This window comes from Gigantopelta aegis, chromosome 14, assembly GCF_016097555.1.
Source record: "Gigantopelta aegis isolate Gae_Host chromosome 14, Gae_host_genome, whole genome shotgun sequence".
In the NCBI taxonomy this organism is placed as follows: Eukaryota; Metazoa; Mollusca; class Gastropoda; order Neomphalida; family Peltospiridae; genus Gigantopelta; species Gigantopelta aegis.
Genome location: NC_054712.1, coordinates 24,600,094 through 24,623,484, shown reverse-complemented (window position 1 = coordinate 24,623,484; position 23,391 = coordinate 24,600,094). Strand labels below are relative to the sequence as shown.

The 23,391-nt window shown below is 37.3% G+C and overlaps 1 protein-coding gene across 3 annotated transcripts in view; it reads left to right on the top strand.

The window, feature by feature from the left end:
• Positions 1–23,391, top strand: part of LOC121388681 (A disintegrin and metalloproteinase with thrombospondin motifs 16-like) — a 178,557-nt gene that overhangs the window by 132,389 nt on the left and 22,777 nt on the right. For all 3 annotated transcript variants that reach the window (XM_041520131.1, XM_041520132.1, XM_041520130.1), the window contains exons 4-11: positions 10,125–10,290; positions 11,702–11,925; positions 14,065–14,148; positions 19,246–19,405; positions 20,144–20,249; positions 20,569–20,706; positions 21,320–21,473; positions 23,258–23,353. In XM_041520131.1, coding sequence (XP_041376065.1) covers positions 10,125–10,290; positions 11,702–11,925; positions 14,065–14,148; positions 19,246–19,405; positions 20,144–20,249; positions 20,569–20,706; positions 21,320–21,473; positions 23,258–23,353 — 1,128 coding nt within the window. The remainder of the gene's footprint in view (positions 1–10,124; positions 10,291–11,701; positions 11,926–14,064; positions 14,149–19,245; positions 19,406–20,143; positions 20,250–20,568; positions 20,707–21,319; positions 21,474–23,257; positions 23,354–23,391) is intronic.

The window sequence follows — 23,391 nt, the reverse complement described above, 5'->3', positions numbered from 1 at the left end:
CTTTTAATTTTGGCCTAACCATTGTGCATTTTTTAATATAAGTTAATTGTTCTACAATTGGCACAGCATTTAAAAGTAAGAATATTACTTTAAAGTAGCTAGTAATTTTTTCTTATTATTTTCTAAAAGGCGGAGATGTGAAGTGCATTAATTGTAAGAACTACGGTACTTACAGGTGCGCACTACACATGCGCAGTCGAGACTACCGGCCTGACCCGGCATGGTCGCAGGCACAATGTAACAAGAGAAAATAAACAAATTACACATGCTACACCATTAGTTAGCTTCATACAACCATTATACATATATTCAAGATGAATGCATATCTCTAATTGTGGTCTAACCATGCATCTGATATACATATATTCAAGATGAATGCATATCTCTAATTGTGATCTAACCATGCATCTGATATACATATATTCAAGATGAATGCATATCTCTAATTGTGGTCTAACCATGCATCTGATATACATATATTCAAGATGAATGCATATCTCTAATTGTGGTCTAACCATGCATCTGATATACATATATTCAAGATGAATGCATATCTCTAACTGTGGTCTAACCATGCATCTGATATACATATATTCAAGATGAATGCATATCTCTAATTGTGGTCTAACCATGCATCTGATATACATATATTCAAGTTACATGCATATCTTAAATGTTGGTCTTACCATGCCTGCATTATACTTATATTCAAGATGCATGCATTTCTTCAATTGTAGCCTAACCATGCCCCTTTGTGTTTAATTTCAAGAATGCTTTCCTAATAAATACATGCTCCATAATTATGATCATTTCTGTTGTAATCAGTACAGAATGTGAAGGACCTCACCAAGCAGTTTTCCCCTCAGTGGCAGTCATATACATGTCAATGTTAATGTGTGTTTTATTGTTACGCTCCTCACAACAGTGTTTATGACCAAAGTGTTCATTCATAAAAATATACAACCCGTGGGAACACGACCAGTCCAGGCAGCTACAAAGAGAAAGGTAAAACAGTTGTATATTTCCTTCAAGTTCTTGTTTACCAACACGAGTACAGGACTTCTAACAGAAGGGTCAGATGCTTTCATGATCATAAAAAAAAAAAAAAACCTGATATCAGTTCCATAATGGTTAAGCCATTGTGTTTTAGTGTGGTAGGCGCTGGTTTGTATACAGTGGAAGAAAGAAAGAAATGTTTTATTTAATGACACACTCAACATATTTTTGTTTACGGTTATGTGGAATCGGACATGTGGTTAAGGACCACACAGATAATGAGGGAGGACATTTAGTACTGTCACTCCATGAGCTTCTCATTTTGATTAGCAGTGAGGGATCTTTTATATATGTATGTACAATCCAACAAAAAGTATAGTACATACCATGGCCTTTGTTACACCAATTGTAGAGTTCTGGCTGGAATGAGAAATAACCCAATGGGCCCACTGACAAAGATCGATCCTAGATTGATCACATATCAGGCAAAAGTTGTACCACTGAGCTATGTCCTTCCCCTGGGTTTGTATATCAGTACTAGCTCCAACTCATAGTCTGGGTCTTTGACTGAATTTGTTTTTTTTATTTCATGTAATATATATATTTCTTAACACCTGTTGGTGAGAACATCATATGTTATTTACATAGTTGTTTACACATGTACGTGTGTTAACAATTTCAAGACGTACATGTACGACTGGCTGCTCCTAGGTGATGATCAAGTCACCAGTGCTATACGTCCATTAAAAAACAATGCGATGGAAATTGATTACGCTGTGACTTATAGTTAATCTGACAATCATGTGTCTGTGATGTGCAAGTGTTGTAAATAACTTTTAGTTGAAAAAGATGTTAAAATTTGCTTAAAAGCTGTTTTTTGAGGATATGTAAGAAATAGAATAATACATTTGTGTCCGTAAGATACCATTTATCTCACAACTTGTTGTTTAAAAACGTATGAAACTTGGTTTTGCTCGTTAGATACCTGTACATTTTAAAACAACTTGTGAGCTAATTGGTATCTAATGGTCACTCATGTATTATTCTCTATATACAAAAGGATTGGGCACAAGTTATCCAACTTACAAAGCCCTCTCCTGGGTGTTTGTTCATGATAACTGAACTTTAAAGTATTTGCCCTTGACAACATGTTTAAACTTTAGCTTTAATTGGATACATATATTATTAACATGAAAATAAACTAAGATTTTAAAAATTTAATATGGAAAGAGGGTTAATCAGCAACACTGGAATTGGCATACATCACGGTAGTTTTTAATTTAATAATATGTTCTACAACTGTGATACAAATTAAAAAATATATTCCATTTTCTCATCAACCATGTGGGCATCAATGGGACATCAATGAGCATCATCTTTGTTAATGTCAGTGGTATCCCAGAAATGTGGCAATGTTCGTGGCATCACCCTACAAAAGGAATGGGACAAAATACCCCAAATTTTCATTGGATGTTTCATCAAGAGCATGACTCAGTAAATTAATGCATTTTTTGACAATTCTGTTGGTTTTAAATGTTATTAATGCATTAATCATTAACTTGAATTTTTACCATATAAAACATATTGATGCCTTAAAATAAATCTTAGCTCATAAAATATTTTCCGCTTCATTTTGTACACAAAGAGACCTTTTGTTTTATTTTCAAAAGTATTTACTTTTTGTCAAACGGTAGCTGTAAGTGTCTGTTTGACATGTCATAAACATAGACAGCAGCACTGGTGACAGTGCATTGACTGTCCATGAGTTGGATCAAAAAGGCCAAGGACCTGGAGCAAAGTGTCAGACAGAGTCATAAAGCGAGTTTACACTTTATTAGAAAGTGTGCTTTATGTATAGCTTTAGGCTCAGATCTACACATGGCAGAGTGTTACTCAACCGCAATCATTGATAGGGGAGATGAATTAATTCAGTCAGGACATGAAGACATCTGTCTTCAGTGAAGACTTAATTCTCTGTCTTCAGACACCCTGCCTGCTTTAGCTAGAGAACGAGCCCACGGCAGGCATGTTTGGACTAAGATTGAATAATAAGCACATTAAGCTCCTCTCCTAAATCTGTTGAAAAGCTCTTGTGGCATAGTCATTATATGACACTTGATCTAGAAGATGAGAACTTAAACTTCTGTTGATCCTATTATCAATTAATAACATGGAGTTCTTTCTATGCACTTTCCAGGATAGTACATATCATGGCTTTTAATATATTATTTAAGTAGAACACAGGTTGGAATGGGAAAATAACCCTGAAAGGACTCTTTCCAGTTGGCCAATCACACCTCGGATGGAAGATATAAATTTGAGCCACATGCCACTACATGTTGTGTACCAAAATATCTGATCTGAGTATATATAATATATTCCAACTTCTCTAATTACATTAAAATTTGTCTTTCTCCTTCCAGCAGGTGTTTCTGTTTTAACTCGAGAGTGGTTTGAAGCTGTATGTGTTTACACCAAGTAGCCCTGCTGTACAATGTGTTGAGGTGTCATTGTAAAATGTCTGTCTGTTTACTGGCATACCCCAACACTTATTTACAGATGTAATGTAACTTAAACATGTGCAGACGTATGTGCTATGCGGACTTGTGTGACATGGCTGTACATCAGACAACTAATCATTCAGTTGTGTTTATTTGGTGCAAAAGTTACTCATTCAAAATTGCTGCAGGCATGCTCAACATTGCTATAGGTGAAAATCTTGCCTATGGTACAAACCGGTAAAAAATTATCATAGGTAACCAATTCTAAAGTTCAAGCACTGCATTTAAAAAAATCATTACATTTGCAACCATTATTAAAAAACCTCCATTTTTTAACTTCATTTAATATCTGATCTACAATACAATCTGCATACATGTACAGTGAAACCTGTTTAAAACGGACACCCTTTGGACCAAGACAAATGTCCAGTTTTAAGAGGGATCCAGTTTAGAGAGGTTAAGTTCTGTCCTGGTTTTTAAAAAGGGACTCTGTGAAACGTCCGGTTTTGAGGGAATTCTGGTTTACAGAGGATCCAGTCTTGAGAGGTTTCACTGTATAACCTCAGTTTTGAAGAGCATTTGTTCTTCAGATACGGGCGGGATTTAGCGCAGTCGATTGAGTGCTTGCTTGAGGTGCTTGCGTCGCAGGATCGAACCACCTTGGTGGATCCATTCAACAGATTGGGTTGTTTTCTCAGTCCAACCAGTGCACCACAACTGGACAAAGGTCATGGTATGTGCTTTCCTGTCTGTGAGAAAGTGCATATAAAAGATCCCTTGCTACATTAGGAAAAATGTAGCAGGTTTCATCTGATGACTACGTGTCAGAATTATCAAATGTTTGACATCCAATAGCCAATGATTAATTAATCAATGTGCTCTAGTAGTGTCATTAAACAAAACAATTTTTTTTTTTCTTGAGATAAATCAGTTCATTGTGAGATACATAGACTGGCTTTGGTGGTGCAGTGGTTAAGCCACCCAGAGCGAGTTTAATGATTTAATGGGTAGGTGTAACACCACCACACTGACTTCTCTCTCACTACCGGCCTCGGTGGCGTTGTGGCAGGCCATCGGTCTACAGGCTGGTAGGTACTGGGTTCGGATCCCAGTCGAGGCGTGGAATTTTTAATCCAGATACCGACTCCAAACCCTGAGTGAGTGCGCCGCAAGGCTCAATGGGTAGGTGTAAACCACTTGCACCGACCAGTGATCCATAACTGGTTCAACAAAGGCCATGGTTTGTGCTATCCTGCCTGTGGGAAGCACAAATAAAAGATCCCTTGCTGCCTGTCATAAAAGAGTAGCCTATGTGGCGACAGCAGGTTTCCTCTAAAAATGTCTGTGTGGTCCTTAACCATATGTCTGATGCCATATAACCGTAAATAAAATGTGTTGAGTGCGTCGTTAAATAAAACACTTCTTTCTTTTTTTCTCTCTCACTATCCCACTGTTCTGGGCAGATAGTTCAGATACATGTAGACGAGGTATGTGTCCAGGACAGCATGCTGCAAATGGGTAGGTATAATACCACCACACTGACTTCTCTCTCACTATCCCACTGTTCTGGGCAGATAGTTCACATAGACGAGGTATGTGTCCAGGACAGCATGCTGCAAATGGGTAGGTATAATACCACCACACTGACTTCTCTCTCACTATCCCACTGTTCTGGGCAGATAGTTCACATAGACGAGGTATGTGTCCAGGACAGCATGCTGCAAATGGGTAGGTATAATACCACCACACTGACTTCTCTCTCACTATCCCACTGTTCTGGACAGATAGTTCACATAGACGAGGTATGTGTCCAGGACAGCATGCTGCAAATGGGTAGGTATAATACCACCACACTGACTTCTCTCTCACTATCCCACTGTTCTGGGCAGATAGTTCACATAGACGAGGTATGTGTCCAGGACAGCATGCTGCAAATGGGTAGGTATAATACCACCACACTGACTTCTCTCTCACTATCCCACTGTTCTGGGCAGATAGTTCACATAGACGAGGTATGTGTCCAGGACAGCATGCTGCAAATGGGTAGGTATAATACCACCACACTGACTTCTCTCTCACTATCCCACTGTTCTGGGCAGATAGTTCACATAGACGAGGTATGTGTCCAGGACAGCATGCTGCAAATGGGTAGGTATAATACCACCACACTGACTTCTCTCTCACTATCCCACTGTTCTGGGCAGATAGTTCACATAGACAAGGTATGTGTCCAGGACAGCATGCTGCAAATGGGTAGGTATAATACCACCACACTGACTTCTCTCTCACTATCCCACTGTTCTGGGCAGATAGTTCACATAGACGAGGTATGTGTCCAGGACAGCATGCTGCAAATGGGTAGGTATAATACCACCACACTGACTTCTCTCTCACTATCCCACTGATCTGGGCAGATAGTTCACATAGACGAGGTATGTGTCCAGGACAGCATGCTGCAAATGGGTAGGTATAATACCACCACACTGACTTCTCTCTCACTATCCCACTGTTCTGGGCAGATAGTTCACATAGACGAGGTATGTGTCCAGGACAGCATGCTGCAAATGGGTAGGTATAATACCACCACACTGACTTCTCTCTCACTATCCCACTGTTCTGGGCAGATAGTTCACATAGACGAGGTATGTGTCCAGGACAGCATGCTGCAAATGGGTAGGTATAATACCACCACACTGACTTCTCTCTCACTATCCCACTGTTCTGGACAGATAGTTCAGATAGACGAGGTATGTGTCCAGGACAGCATGCTGCAAATGATGCTTGAACCGTAATTGGATATAAGCAGTGGCGTAGGAAGGTGCCAAAAAGTGTGGGGGGGGGGGGCACACTTTTACACTATTATAAAGCAAATATAAAGCACATGCCCCCCTTGCCTCCCCCCGCTTCCTTACGCATGCAGTAATAAGCACAAAAATTAGTATAAATGAAAAGGAAAGCTACATAAATAGAATATTCGTCACAAATATTTTTTAATATAGAATATATCAACCGACAAATACCAATTAACTAGACTAGGTTGATATTTTACATATTAAAAAAACAGAGTAGTGAATTCTATTTATCCTATAACACTTCTAAAATAACATTTTAATTTTTTTTTTTTAGTAAATCACAGTACTAAAGTCGCCGCCATCGATAATATGACATCATCACAATTAGCACAGATTAGTTTGACGTCATGCATTTTAAACAAATCTTTGAAAACGTTACACTCAGGTACACGGGTCTTGTTGGCTTGTAAGCAAATGACCCATCCACAGCAACACATTACCTAGAGACCTTGCAAATTTGCATACCATTATTAACCGGGTTAATAAAGTAAATCAGCACATAGGTTTATGGTATGGATATCATGGGTAAGATATAGGATAAATAGTCTTTATACACCTTAAAATACATATGTATTTTCCCCCAATGTTTCACTATATAAAAAGTTAATCTAACAAGTTCTTGCCAATAGTAACATCAGCTATCAAAGTGCAGGTGGCATCCTCTGGAGGTATTACGGTAATCACGATAGCAGACTGCAGGTGGCAACATGTCTGGGGTGGTTTTTTCTAAAACTATTCTCCTAAGCACTGTGTCAGACTCCACAAGTCCTGCTGGTATATGACCAATTCTTCATGTCAGACATTAAGATCATCAACCGCCTAATACAAGGCAACCTTTCTGGAGTCTTGTTTATAGAAGTTCTTGGCATTTATGGGTTAGTCAGGTGTGGGCAAGCTGGGTGAAACTAAACTTCAATGCTGGGACAGATTTACATTGCCACCAGTGCAGGTGTGTGAGTATATAAATTATATATAATAGCTCAAGGACTGCTAATTTACATTATGTCAGTAATGTTAAACCATGCACTGCTGTGAAAGTGGCTTTCGATTTCATCTGTTTGAATTATTTTTAGTTAGGTATGTCCAACTGAAATTCAAGTATATTCCAGTACTCTATATTCATATTCCAGTACTGTGTTCATATTTCAGTACTTTGTTCATATAACAATACTATTTGTTCATATTCCAGTACTGTATTAATTTTTTGCAGTACTGTGTGTTCATACTGCAATACTTGTTAGTTATTAGTGAGAGAAAATTCAGTGTAGTAGTCTTACACCTACCCACTGGGTCATTAAACTTGCTCTGGGTGGAAGCCAATACCGGAAGGCGAACTCAGTACCTACCAGCCTTTACTACTATGGTTTTAACCACTACACCACTGAGGCCTGTTTTACAATGAATTAAAATCCCTGACAGACACAAGCTTTGACCTAACTATGGTGACTTCTGCCCAGGAGTTATAGAATTAGTCACTAGTCTATTAACCAAGACAACAGAATATAAGAATATGGAATTACACTGAATTACAGTCTCTGACACACAAGCTCTGACCTAACCAGGGTGACTTCTATCATGAGAATAGTCTAGTCTATTAACCAGGAACAACATGTTTGAATCCACTAACAGAATATAAGAGCGGGGATTCACACTGAATTACAGTCCCTGACAGACACAAGCTCTGACCTAACCAGGGTGACTTCTATCCAGGAGGATAGTCTAGTCTATTAACCAGGAACAACATGTTTGAATCTACTAACAGAATATAAGAGCAGGGAATCACACTAAACTACAGTCCCTGACAGACACAAGCTCTGACCTAACCAGGGTGACTTCTATCCAGGAGGATAGTCTAGTCTATTAACCAGGAACAACATGTTTGAATCTACTAACAGAATATAAGAGCGGGGAATCACACTAAATTACAGTCCCTGACAGACACAAGCTCTGACCTAACCAGGGTGACTTCTGTCCAGGAGGACAGCCTGCGAAATTGCATGAACAGCTTTTTGATTGAGAACTACATTCTCATCAGCTCCTCACAAAACATGACACCAGCCTGTTATGAAATTCAATCTACACTTGGCTATTTATCTCTCTCTGGTTTCTTGACAGTGTTTAATAGAAGATATATTTCAGTGTCTATGGTGGAATTTACATGATTAGGCCCACTCGGTTACTGAGTGCAAACATCACAATGAGTAGGTGCACACCACTGCAGCTGGTCCTCGGCCCTCGCCAGGGGTATTAAGTGATTATGTGATTAATACAAGTCATGTCACCTAATCAGCTACACTTTGTCCCCAGGAGACACCGCTGGGAGGACATCTCTGGTACATGACATAGAGGCTTTAATTTTCAACTTTTTAAACAATGGAAGGTGGCTTGTTTACAGTGTTAGCAGGGTGCCCCTTGAGTGTTAATGTTTCAGGTGCGATGGGTTTGTGTTAGTTGGCGATAGCTTTGTCGAGGTGGCGAGTGGGTCTCGAAGATGTGATGCGATATGTGTGTTAAGAATGGCATATTGACAATGGCCGAGACACCTGCATTAATCATGGAGGTGGATGACTTTAAAAGGGGTTGAATCATCTACACGATCTCTTCCTGTTATCACGTATTGCTGACTCCTTTGATAGTTTATCTCACCAATGGTGAGATTTATCTCCCTCGTAGAACACTTACCTGTGGTATAGTGGGGTTAAAGGATTAATCCTGCTTGGTGGATTCATTGCGAGTCTCTACCCCCCCCCCCCCCCCGCCCACATCCATCCTAACTATTGTACCATGACAGGTAAATCAAACGTGTGGTATGTACTGTCCTGTCATGGGAAAGTGTATATAAGCAGGGATTTAGATCTCACTAATTTTGGCACATTTCACTTCAACTTATTTTCGTGCCTATGTCCAATTAAGGTTCAAACATTCAGTCCTGGGCACACACCTCAGCTATCTGGGCTGTCTGTCCAGGACAGTGGGTTAGTTGTTAGTTGGTTAGTGGTTAATGAGAGAAAAGAGGGTGTAGTGGCCTTACACCTACCCACTGAGCCCTTAAGAACTCGCTCTGGGTTGGAGCTGGTACCGGTCTGCGAACCCTGTACCTACCAGCCTGTAGCACAACAGGTGTTTCTGTCTGTTTTTAATGCAACAATGTCTTTTTAGTGCAATAATGTTATTATAATATAATTAAAGCTTAATATTTGAGGTGAAATGTTTTGAGGTCAGCGTGTTTGTACTTAATTTGGGCAGAATTATTTTGGGTATATATATTTTGAGTAAAATGTTTCTCTCCTCGACTTTGGTACAGTCTAAAGCCCTAATAGGAGATCCCTAGCTTACAAAGCAGCAGTGAGTAAGATCTCTCATCATTAAATAAAAAATTTCCAAGGTTTGTTTTGTTTAACGATACAACTTGAGCGCTTTGATTTATTAATAATCGGCTATTGGATTTGTTTGACTTTTATCAGGTTTATTTCTTATTTTTAAATTATTTCGCCTAAGCTTCAACTACTTGTTTTACTGTGAATACCCCGTGAATCAGGTATTGTGATACATATTGTATTGTGGTTTAAGTATCGTGATGCGTATCGTATCGTGAGGTAGGTGTATCGTGATACCCCTAGAATACAACAATAAGTGCATAGTCCTAATAATTTAAATCCATCATAATTTAGTAGAATTCTAACTAACTGTATACGGTAATCAAAAGTTGATTGGTTGAAATAATGAGGTGGACAACTACATTTTTCTGAATATTTCTTCTTCGGTTTTTTTCCAGAAAGGTGTAATTCGCACTGCAGAAGAAGACTACATCATTGAACCTGTGGAACATCATATCGTCCTTGACATTGATCTAGATAACCACATTGGAAAGCCCCACAAGCTGTACAAACGGTCGACTATTGAGATTAGACAAAAGGTTTTTGATGGAACTAAATCATCTTGTAAGTAAAACATTGATCAAAATGCATGAAAATCCCTAGAAAATCCGTGACATATCCATATTTTAGCTTGAGGAATAGTGCCAAATACTGAGTGTGACAAGCTGGGTGATAAAACAATATACTTAAATTTCCATTACAATTTAACGTTATCCCATTGGTTCAGCCGTAGCAAGTTTATTCATTTCTTGATTGATGTAAAAATAACGTTTCAGGGAACATCGTATATGATGATGTCCCTTTATAGTGGTACTTTGTCTTACTGAGTGTTATTGTTTAAGAACCAAAAAAATAATTCAAAATATAATATGAACTTTTATTATTAGTAGTAAATATGTTTCAAATTTAATTATAAGTATTGTCTGGGGGGGTTTCTTTTACCTTCATCTGAGTATGAACAAAATAAAATCATCCACAAACTTATGTGAGAACAGCTTCACCGATTTACACAGTTTGCGGTTGATTTTTGTTTGTTTATACCCTGATGAATGTACGGTAAAAGAAATAACAGACAATCTTTAAATAAATACTGCTGAATAATATTTACAGCTTCAAATTTCCTGTGAGACAAGGTTGTGTCAAAAGTGCCAGCTGTACTTGGTAGAATATTTGCTATTATAAATGTTTTGTATTCTTCCATCATCAGTCACTCAAAATTAATAAGAACTATCACCTGTTGTTTTTCTCTGAGAACTGCCAAAAACTGTCAACAACATTCAAAATGGTAACAACTGAAACTGATGTGAACCTTCTCACTTCATGCAAACTCGGTCTAATATTCTTCATAAGCTACATCAGTCTTGTGTGATGAAATGAGCTGACTCTCCCACTTCTCCTCTGTCACCATAGACACATTCATTTATTTTAAAGAAGGACCTTCCTCCTCAGTGTGAATATTGTCAGTGTACACTGACTGTGCCACATTTTGGTGGAGTGTGATCATCTGAAGCCGACGAGAAATAATATATTTGGCACCAGAAATGTTTTGGAATCTTTTAAATTCCACCCAGAATTAATTAAAAAGTTTTTAAGACACTTTGATTTCTATACAAAGTTTTAAAATACACTTTACCTTGATTTATGTAATGTATTATACTTCCCCCCACAGCTCCTTACACTATGGTTTTACATAATTATATAAATAATATTTTCGTATACTTACCTTTTGTGACACCCAATATTCAGTATGTATTTGTGTGCTAGGGTCTTGTTAAATATTCATTAATTCATATTTAATTACCAATAATTGACATCATAATTGACATCAGATTTTAAAAACCAACAGTTAAAATCATGAACCACATTAAATGACCAACAATTAAAATCATAAACCACATTAAATGACTTAACAATTAAAATCATAAATCAGACCTAATTACCAACAATTAAAATCATGTTTTCTCCTTTGAGGTAGCTTTTTCCAAGGCATTCTATCAACCGAGAGAAAACAAGCTGCACAAAACATCATCGAGTGAGGAGGTTGAGCATCGTTCACAGCAGCGTCGATCCCCGGCCAAGTGGCGCAAGATGAATGGTGAAGAGAAGACTGTCGAGACATTGGTGGTGGTAGACAAGTCCATGTTCCATAACCATGGCGACAAGAATATTACGACATACACCCTCACGTTGTTCAACATGGTCAGTACCAGGTTTTATATTAATCACAAAATACAATATAATTTTGTATATGTACTGTATAATTTTATTTCATTTTATTTTCTTTTTATGCTTATATCCAATTATGGTTCAAGCAAGTTGTCCTGGGCAGTTTTTGCTGGGAATGAAGTATTGGTTAGCTGATCTTATATCTTACTGCTGTCCCATGAGAAAAATTGCTGTTGAATGAAGCCAGTATTTGGATGTAAATGCAGAATCTGTACATAAATACCCAACTAAGATCTGATTGGATTAATCGGTGACAGGACATTTGATGTTTTAGAAAAATAATTTGTGTAGAATTAAAATGTTGATATTGTGTTGTAGGCTTACATATCTAAGCTGTTCTAGGATGTGAAAGGCTCTTAGTACTAAAACAATAATGTAAGCTTTTTCTGGCTGTAACTTACAGAATAATGCTTCCTTATTTTAAACAAGAAACTACATTTTGTAAGGTTTGTCAGAAATAAATCTAATGCTGTATAAAGCCCACGATACATCTACGACGTCTCAGAGATTTCGTGTCAGAGACCTTGTTTCCGAGACTTTTTTTGTAATGTATCATCAAAAATCTTTGAGACTTTGTTTCCAAGACCAGTCTCTGGAGATAGGGAAGTGTTCTATTTGCAGAGAGAAGTCCCCGAGACTTCATTTCCGAGACCAGTCTCTGGAGATAGGGCAGTGTTCTATTTGCAGAGAGAAGTCTCCGAAACAAAATATCAACTACCAATCATAATATATAAATAAATCACATGACATGGCTGGTCACATGATATTGGTCAAAATGGCAATGCACTGTAATAATAATATTATGTGGAACAGAGAGAACATTGAAGTATTAGCCGGACTTTGGCAGGATATACTACAACCGCTTCATCCAGATATTACACTTTGTGAGACATACACTGTTGATAACAAGTTTTTCATTCTTTCAAAATGTTAGCTGCTATATTATTTATTTCACTGTTAAATATTTACTGTTGTGTTGTATCAGTAGACTTTGTAGATGTATCATAGGTTTAAGGGGACTAAGTGCCTATATGGTTGTATTGTGTTTGTAGACTTTGTAGATGTATCATAGGCTTAAGGGGACTAAGTGCCTATATGGTTCTGTTGTGTTAGTAGACTTTGTAGATGTATCATAGGCTTAAGGGGACTAAGTGCCTATACAGTTGTATTGTGTTAGTAGACTTTGTAGTTGTATCATAGGCTTAAGGGGACTAAGTGCCTATACAGTTGTGTTGTGTTAGTAGACTTTGTAGATGTATCATAGGTTTAAGGGGACTAAGTGCCTATATGGTTGTATTGTGTTTGTAGACTTTGTAGATGTATCATAGGCTTAAGGGGACTAAGTGCCTATATGGTTCTGTTGTGTTAGTAGACTTTGTAGATGTATCATAGGCTTAAGGGGACTAAGTGCCTATACTGTTGTGTTAGTTGTAGATGTGTTAGTTTAGGGGACTAAGTGCCTATATGGTTCTGTTGTGTTAGTAGACTTTGTAGATGTATCATAGGCTTAAGGGGACTAAGTGCCTATATGGTTCTGTTGTGTTAGTAGACTTTGTAGATGTATCATAGGTTTAAGGGGACTAAGTGCCTATATGGTTGTATTGTGTTTGTAGACTTTGTAGATGTATCATAGGCTTAAGGGGACTAAGTGCCTATATGGTTGTATTGTGTTAGTAGACTTTGTAGATGTATCATAGGCTTAAGGGGACTAAGTGCCTATATGGTTGTATTGTGTTTGTAGACTTTGTAGATGTATCATAGGCTTAAGGGGACTAAGTGCCTATATGGTTCTGTTGTATCAGTAGACTTTGTAGATGTATCATGTTGGGGACTAAGTGCCTAGGTTGTATTGACTTTGTAGATGTATCATAGGCTTAAGGGGACTAAGTGCCTATACAGTTTAGTTTGTAGATGTATCATAGGCTTAAGGGGACTAAGTGCCTATACGGTTGTAGTGTTAGTAGACTTTGTAGATGTATCATAGGCTTAAGGGGACTAAGTGCCTATACAGTTGTGTTGTGTTAGTAGACTTTGTAGATGTATCATAGGCTTAAGGGGACTAAGTGCCTATACGTTGTGTTGTGTTAGTAAAGTTGTGATATTGTGTTGCAGGTATCCAAGCTGTTCCTGGATGCCAGCCTGGGTAACACCATCAATATTGTTCTCGTGGGCCTCATTCTTCTAGAGGGAGATGAGGTAAGCTTGCAGATCACACGGCAGTGGTTCAAATCCCATCAACGCTGGCTCACACTTTCATTCATCTACTCATCTATTCCCTCTGCCTATCATTCTCATTATCTTAATAGAAAATACTTTACAATTTTCACAAATTTTTTAATCTGTTTCGAGCCTGTCTGTCAGTTTCCTCTGACTCTTGTCTCCTGAGCTGTCCACACTATCATCTACTTGTCTCAACTTCCTTATCAGGTGCAGTCTGTCTGTACTTCCTTGCTGCCATCTGGCATTCTTATCCTTTGCCGCTAATAAAGCTGGTCTGACCCATGGCACTAGATAATGACCACCAGCAGTATGGGGAGTATAGTAGGTGGTTACATGTACCATTTAACAATGCTAGAAGTAACTACTGAACACTCTGAAGTGGTCAGACTAAGCCCACATCTGTAGCTGATGGGAAATGGCAGGTGTGTGACATTGACAGCCACAAAAGACAGACACCTGTCGCAGTTGGAGAGACAAGGGCTGGGTTGTGGAGGTGGACAGCAAAAAAAGTTGAAGATAGAAGGAGTTGCTAGATTGGAAAGAAATAAGATGGAATTCAAAGGAGAGAAAACAAAGGGGCAGTGGGTTAAAAAATTTTTTTACATCATGCATACACAAACCTATGTCAAACAGACACCTAAGGAAAAACAAAAAATGTTTGTAGATCTTGCACACACAAACCTATGTCAAACAGACACCTAAGGCAAACAAAAACAGTTTGTAGATCTTGCACATACAAACCTATGTCAAACAGACACCTAAGGCAAACAAAAACAGTTTGTAGATGGTGCACATAAGGCAAACCAGTATACAAACCTATGTCAAACAGACACCTAAAGCAAAACAAAAACAGTTTGTAGATCTTGCACATACAAACCTATGTCAAACAGACACCTAAGGCAAACAAAAACAGTTTGTAGATCTTGCACATACAAACCTATGTCAAACAGACACCTAAGGCAAAACAAAAACAGTTTGTAGATCTTGCACATACAAACCTATGTCAAACAGACACCTAAGGCAAAACAAAAACAGTTTGTAGATCTTGCACATACAAACCTATGTCAAACAGACACCTAAGGCAAACAAAAACAGTTTGTAGATCTTGCACATACAAACCTATGTCAAACAGACACCTAAGGCAAAACAAAAACAGTTTGTAGATCTTGCACATACAAACCTATGTCAAACAGACACCTAAGGCAAACAAAAACAGTTTGTAGATCTTGCACATATAAACCTATGTCAAACAGACACCTAAGGCAAAACAAAAACAGTTTGTAGATCTTGCACATACAAACCTATGTCAAACAGACACCTAAGGCAAACAAAAACAGTTTGTAGATCTTGCACATACAAACCTATGTCAAGCAGACACCTAAGGCAAAAAAAACAGTTTGTAGATCTTGCACATACAAACCTATGTCAAACAGACATTTAAGGCAAAACAAAAACAGTTTGTAGATCTTGCACACACAAACCTATGTCAAACAGACACCTAAGGCAAACAAAAACAGTTTGTAGATCTTGCACATACAAACCTATGTCAAACAGACACCTAAGGCAAACAAAAACAGTTTGTAGATCTTGCACATACAAACCTATGTCAAACAGACACCTAAGGCAAACAAAAACAGTTTGTAGATCTTGCACATACAAACCTATGTCAAACAGACACCTACGGCAAACAAAAACAGTTTGTAGATCTTGCACATACAAACCTATGTCAAACAGACACCTAAAGCAAACAAAAACAGTTTGTAGATCTTGCACATACAAACCTATGTCAAACAGACACCTAAGGCAAACAAAAACAGTTTGTAGATCTTGCACATACAAACCTATGTCAAACAGACACCTAAGGCAAAACAAAAACAGTTTGTAGATCTTGCACATACAAACCTATGTCAAACAGACACCTAAGGCAAAACAAAAACAGTTTGTAGATCTTGCACATACAAACCTATGTCAAACAGACACCTAAGGCAAACAAAAACAGTTTGTAGATCTTGCACATACAAACCTATGTCAAACAGACACCTAAGGCAAAACAAAAACAGTTTGTAGATCTTGCACATACAAACCTATGTCAAACAGACACCTAAGGCAAACAAAAACAGTTTGTAGATCTTGCACATATAAACCTATGTCAAACAGACACCTAAGGCAAAACAAAAACAGTTTGTAGATCTTGCACATACAAACCTATGTCAAACAGACACCTAAGGCAAACAAAAACAGTTTGTAGATCTTGCACATACAAACCTATGTCAAGCAGACACCTAAGGCAAAAAAACCAGTTTGTAGATCTTGCACATACAAACCTATGTCAAACAGACATTTAAGGCAAAACAAAAACAATTTGTAGATCTTGCACACACAAACCTATGTCAAACAGACACCTAAGGCAAACAAAAACAGTTTGTAGATCTTGCACATACAAACCTATGTCAAACAGACACCTAAGGCAAACAAAAACAGTTTGTAGATCTTGCACATACAAACCTATGTCAAACAGACACCTAAGGCAAACAAAAACAGTTTGTAGATCTTGCACATACAAACCTATGTCAAACAGACACCTACGGCAAACAAAAACAGTTTGTAGATCTTGCACATACAAACCTATGTCAAACAGACACCTAAGGCAAACAAAAACAGTTTGTAGATCTTGCACATACAAACCTATATCAAACAGACACCTAAGGCAAACAAAAACAGTTTGTAGATCTTGCACATACAAACCTATGTCAAACAGACACCTAAGGCAGTATTAAGTGGATTCTAGAACACATTTATTGAAAACGACTTTATTCTGATAATAGTGTTAAACATTTTCTAGAATTGTTCTACTTTTGATGTTTATTATTATGGCATTTCGGCTTCCATACAATATTCACTGTTGTCTGGGGTTATTGTTCTTGGATATCAGCCATTCTGCTGTTACATGTATGTTTGAAAGAGATACGGCAAATCAAAAAGGCATGTTAAAGTACACACATCACATGTGCCGTGAACGCTGCAAAGAACTGGCTCTAAATACTGAATCTGTTATTTACTATTTAAACACACATCATCGCAGGTCTGTTGCAGTGGAACCAAGATAAACATAGCTCTTTCTGTATCAGGGAAGATCATTTTTCTTAAGTGCTTTGAAATCAATACCAAAATGATACAACATCGGATGATTAGGGTGAATATTAACATGACGCTTTTTGTTTTAAAACTTTTGCTGAGTTTTATGGAGTTGTCCAAACTTAGACATGCTTAAAGGGACAGTCCTGATTTTGCCGCTATTGTTAAGATGTTGCCGACTAACAGAGACTTTTTAACTATTGTAATTACATATCAAATACATTTTTCTGCATACAATATTAGATCGTTCTGTACTAGGTTAAATTTCATTTTATTTCCTAACATATTTTTTTGGGTATGTATGAAATTATTTGAAGAGAAAATCCAGTTTGGGCTTCTTACAAATATCAAGATGACCAAAAACACATTCAATATAGAGACACTGATATTCTAAACGAGAAAATATATTTAATGCATATTTTTAGACATTAACAGATTTTATTAGTTGGAAACATCTTACAATGTAGGAAACTCAGGACAGTCCCTTTACGGTCAAACTTAACATTCTAGTTCTTGTTATTATTTGGGGTTGGGGGTTTTGGAGTTTTTTTTCTCTCATATGGAGCCAATACTGGGTAATCATTATACGGGACTAAATTCCAGTTTTATTTTAAATACTGTAACATGTTTCTAATATCAAACAGGGCGAGACGTAGCCCAGTGGTACAGTGCTCGGTGGGCCCATTTGGCTATTTCTCATTCCAGCCAGTGCACCATGACTGGTATATCAAAGGCTATGGTATGTACTACCCTGTCTGTGGGATGGTGCATATAAAAGATCCCATTAAGTGGTGACAGCAGGTTTCATCTCTCAATATCTGTGTGGTCCTTAACCATATGTCTGATGCCATATGAAACATTTCTTTCTTCTTTTTTTTCTAAAATCAAACAATAATAGAACTGGATTTAGATGAACTTTCAAAGAATTTCGGCATTTATCGACCACTGACTAAGTCTTTCTAGAAGTTTTATGCTCTGTGATAATAAAGGGATGGGATTTAGCTCAGTCGGTTGAGTGCTAGCTTGAGGTGCTTGCATCGCAAATCGAACCACCTTGGTGGATCCATTCAGCTGATTGGATTTTTTCTCATTCCAGCCAGTGCACCACAACTGGACAAAGGCCATGGTATGTGCTTTCTTGTCTGTGGGAAAGTGCATATAAAAGATTCCTTGCTGCATTAGGGAAAATGTAGCAGGTTTCCTCTGATGACTACAAGTCATAATTACTAAATGTTTGACATCCAATAGCCAGTGATTAATTAATCAATGTGCTCTAGTTGTGTTGTTAAACAAAACAAACAAACAGTGATAATGATTTCACTAGAATCCTATTACATTGGTCAGTGGAGACCTGTTATATATGACCAATATTTAATTATTTAAAAAACATATGGTTAGTTTATAGTTTTGCAATGTAAGTTTTATGTAACCAAAACTGAAATAAAAGGAACAATAATATAGAGAGAATATCTAGATAATGAAGAAGGATATTGATTTTATCCTGTGATGGTAAGAATTGGAAATTTCCCATTTGGCCTGAACTGGATAAAGCTGATATCCTATGTTATTATCTAGTTATTATTTTTATCCTTGTAATCCATAAAAAATTAAGGAGAAAAACTATTATTTCTGTTTATATAAGCTATATTATATCATGACCTAAGTCAAATGAATGATTTTGTAATGTATCTATTGCATGTGACATAACGTGAGATGTCGTCAAAAGTCATAATCTGCTAGTATACGTTTATGACTTTTCTTCATCGGTCATCATAATCAGCCAATAGGAACAGTGGTTGCAGGATAAAATGTCATAATTTGCTTGTACCGGTATATGTTTATGACTTTGTTTTAATCAGTCATCATAATTGGCCAATAGAAGCTATGATTGCAGGATAGCAGGAATTGCATGTGTTGTTAAATTTGTTTATTTTATAGCCAGGTCTTGTGATCAACCACCATGCTGATCAGACTCTCAACAGTTTCTGTGCCTGGCAGTCAGTGCTGGTGGGTGCCAATGGCCGACAACATGACCACGCCATCCTGCTCACTGGAAAAGACTTGTGTTCATACAAGAATGCACCTTGTGATACTCTAGGTAATTAAACAAAGAATAGCAGTAGTATTGTTTAGTCCCCTTCCAGTCCAAGCAGATGGGACTATAGATTTCACCTCCTTCCTTCTGTTCATCTATCTATCTGCCTGTCCATCTGTTCCAGATAGGCCTATAGTTTTCCACACTTTTTTCACAATGCCTCAAGATATTGAGCTAAAATTGTGTGTATTTCCTTATCATGTAAAGTTGCAGATTATGTTTGACTTTCATGGTGATTTACCTATTTTTGACAGAGTTATGGCCCTTGAACTTAGGAGATAGAAAAATTGGTTGGGCTCAGTGGAGACATGTATTAATGTAGCAGTACTGTAATACATTTTAGAATAGACTGTATAGTCATTTTTTCTGGGTTTTTTTTTTTTACTATATAGCTTGTTTAGTTTTTGGTAGACACAGTGTTAAATGTTAGTCATATGCAAATATGTCAACAGAGTTGTGATAAAATAGATATTAGTTTTAGAATTAGGGTTTCTGGAAATAATTTTATGCTTAAAGCAAAAGTCACAATTGCGTCCAAACAACAGTGATTTTGTCATGACTGTATTGAATATATTTTTTTAAATACCATTCTTCCCCATCTCTTTTTCTGTGATGTTATAGCTCATAATAGCAACTGTTATTTTTTTAATGGTATTAATAGTACATACAACTTTACTGAGGCTGCAGTTGTATTTGTCTGTTGCTATAATGGTGTGTTTAATGGTGTTTATTCCTTTCAAGGTTTTGCACCAATAGAAGGGATGTGCAACAGAATCAGGAGTTGTACCATCAATGAAGATAATGGTCTCGCTACAGCTTTGACCATTGCTCATGAAGTTGGACACAAGTAAGTTCACCAGTATTGTTTTTCTATTTTTATTAAGGATAATCATTAAAAAAATACTGCTAACTATAAGCCAATACATTATTAAAATTTGCCACAACTTTGCTCTTGTTTCAATCATAATCTTTTTTTATTAATTAATTTATCTTGTTTTATTTTGTGGGTGGTGGTTTGGTTGGGTTTTTTTTTTTTTTGGGGGGGGGGTTTTGTGTTTGTTTTTGTGGGTTTTTAATTTATTATTTCTTCTTCTTCTCATTTAATATTTTGTTATAGTACTATAATATAATGTATTACACATGTATCAATTTTTGCTATTTTTTAGTTTTGGAATGTTCCATGATGGAGAAGGGAACTACTGTACACAGAGTGCTGGATCCATTATGGCTCCCACCCTTGTTGGCAAAGATGGCCTCTTCCAGTGGTCAGTCTGCAGTAGAGCTTACCTCATGAGGTTTTTGAAGTAAGTACCGTACATGATGTATTAAGACTTTACTTTACTGTGTTATTTTTATTATAGACCCAGGGGTGGTGAGTAACAAGTAACATAAAATAGAAAGAACTAGAAAATTAACTCAACCAACCAAGACCATAACAAAATTACCATTGCATAGATGGTATAACATGCAACTATGGCAGTAGAGGTATTTCATACGGTACATATGATACATACATTACCTTTGTTGTCTGTAGAGTATCCACAACCGGTATATTAAAGACTGTGATATGTGCTGTCCTGTCTGGGATTTCTTGCTGCTAATGGTAAAATGTAGGAGGTTTGCCTTGAAAGACATGTCAGAAATAGCAAATGTTTGACATCCAGTAGCTGACTAGAATTGATTCCCATCCATTGGCCCATTGGGCTGTTTCTCGTTCCAGCCAGTGCTACACAACTGGTGTAACAAAGGCTGTGGTATGAGGTAGTTCGAGGTGACTTTTCTTTCACTGACCACTAGTCATTAATATCTGTCCTAGACAGTCCACGTAGTCACTGTGTGCAATCAGGACAGCTTACTTGAAACTTAATTGGATAGAAAGTACAAAATTTCTTCATTCTGGTTTTGTTTGTTTTCCAGCACCCCGCAGTCCGACTGCCTGGATGACAAGCCCAAGTATGTAGCGGAGCTGAAGTTCCCAGACAAGCTGCCTGGAGAGCTGTATGATGCTGACATTCAGTGCAAGTGGCAGTTTGGTCACAAAGCCAGGCTGTGTACCTACGACTTTGGCAAGGTCAGTATTACATATGATGTAAATGTCTCCACATGTTATATGTACCATGTATTGGCCCTTACATGATGTAAATGTCACCACATGTTATATGTACCATGTATTGGCCCTTACATGTCTCCACATGTTATATGTACCATGTATTGGCCCTTACATGTCTCCACATGTTATATGTACCATGTATTGGCCCTTACATGATGTAAATGTATCCACATGTTATATGTACCATGTATTGGCCCTTACATGATGTAAATGTATCCACATGTTATATGTACCATGTATTGGCCCTTACATGATGTAAATGTCTCCACATGTTATATGTACCATGTATTGGCCCTTACATGTCTCCACATGTTATATGTACCATGTATTGGCCCTTACATGTCTCCACATGTTATATGTACAATGTATTGGCCCTTACATGATGTAAATGTCTCCACATGTTATATGTACCATGTATTGGCCCTTACATGTCTCCACATGTTATATGTACCATGTATTGGCCCTTACATGTCTCCACATGTTATATGTACCATGTATTGGCCCTTACATGTATCCACATGTTATATGTACCATGTATTGGCCCTTACATGTCTGTACTCTACTGTAATTGTCCTGCTTTATAATGTCCGGTTTTCATCATGCTACCTTTTATACCTGTCTGTACTTCCCAGTTCTTGTTAGTGCTTTCCAAAACTAAGGTCGACGACAGTCATTTTTTGGACCCTTGTTTTGGTTTCATACACAGTAAATAAAACATATCCAATGGTAATTTTTTGATATGATATATTTGACAAGAGGTACTTTTTATTTCTTTCATCTTTTAAACTTAAAATTAAACGAGTTGTCTGCTTGTTATAGAAATTTGACAGGTTTCAAGGTTAGTAGACTAGTTTTTATTTTAATGTGGCGAAGCATTGCAATAATATAGCTAATTTTGAATTTGAATGACATCAGTATTCAGAAAATCTTGTGATTAAAAAATTGTACCTTTTACGAAATTTGGATTTCAAGTGAAATGACAGTAAGATATGCTATATTTATTGTGTACGAAGCCAAAACAAGGGTGCGAAAAGTGACTGTCATCGACCTTAGTATAGAGCAGAACTGACAAGTATATAACAGTACTAGCAAGTATATAAAAGTACAGACAAATATAGGACAATACAGACAATTATGAGGCAGTACAGATTATTATGGGCTAGTACTGTCTATTGTGGGGCAGTACAGACCAACATAAGACAATACAGACTAGTTTGGACTGTACAGACTTGTCTTGTCTGTACTACCCTATCTTTGTGTTTATTGCCCTGTACTTGTTACTTCTGTCCCACACATAGTCTGTATTATCCCACACTAGTCTGTATTATCCCACACTAGTCTGTATTATCCCACACTAGTCTGTATTATCCCACACACATCTGTATTATTCCACACTAGTCTGTATTATCATACACTAGTCTGTATGATTTCTGTAATCCTGCTGCATCTTCTTCTGTCATTTCTTGTCCAATTTATTTCACATCCTCCCCATTCACATCCTGTCCTTTCCCAATTTGTTCCTATCTTCCCAACCTTCAGTGGAAGAATGTCTTCCTGGGCTGTAAAGGGTTGTCTAGAACCAGATATGTAAATGAAAATGAAAATGTAACAGGTTCTATACAGAGAAACAGAAATGTTTCATATAATACTAATAGCCTAGATATTAAATGGCGATGTTCTTAGTTACTTTGCTGAATGTTGCAAGGTAGTTAAGCATTTTAAGTTGAATTTTGTTATTCTTTCAGGACACTTGTAAAGCATTGTGGTGTTACCGTGGCAACAAGCGATGTGAGACCAAATTCTTGCCGGCAGCTGAGGGTACATCATGTGGGCGAGGTATGGTAGGTAGGCACAGTGTTTACTTCACTTTATGCTCACT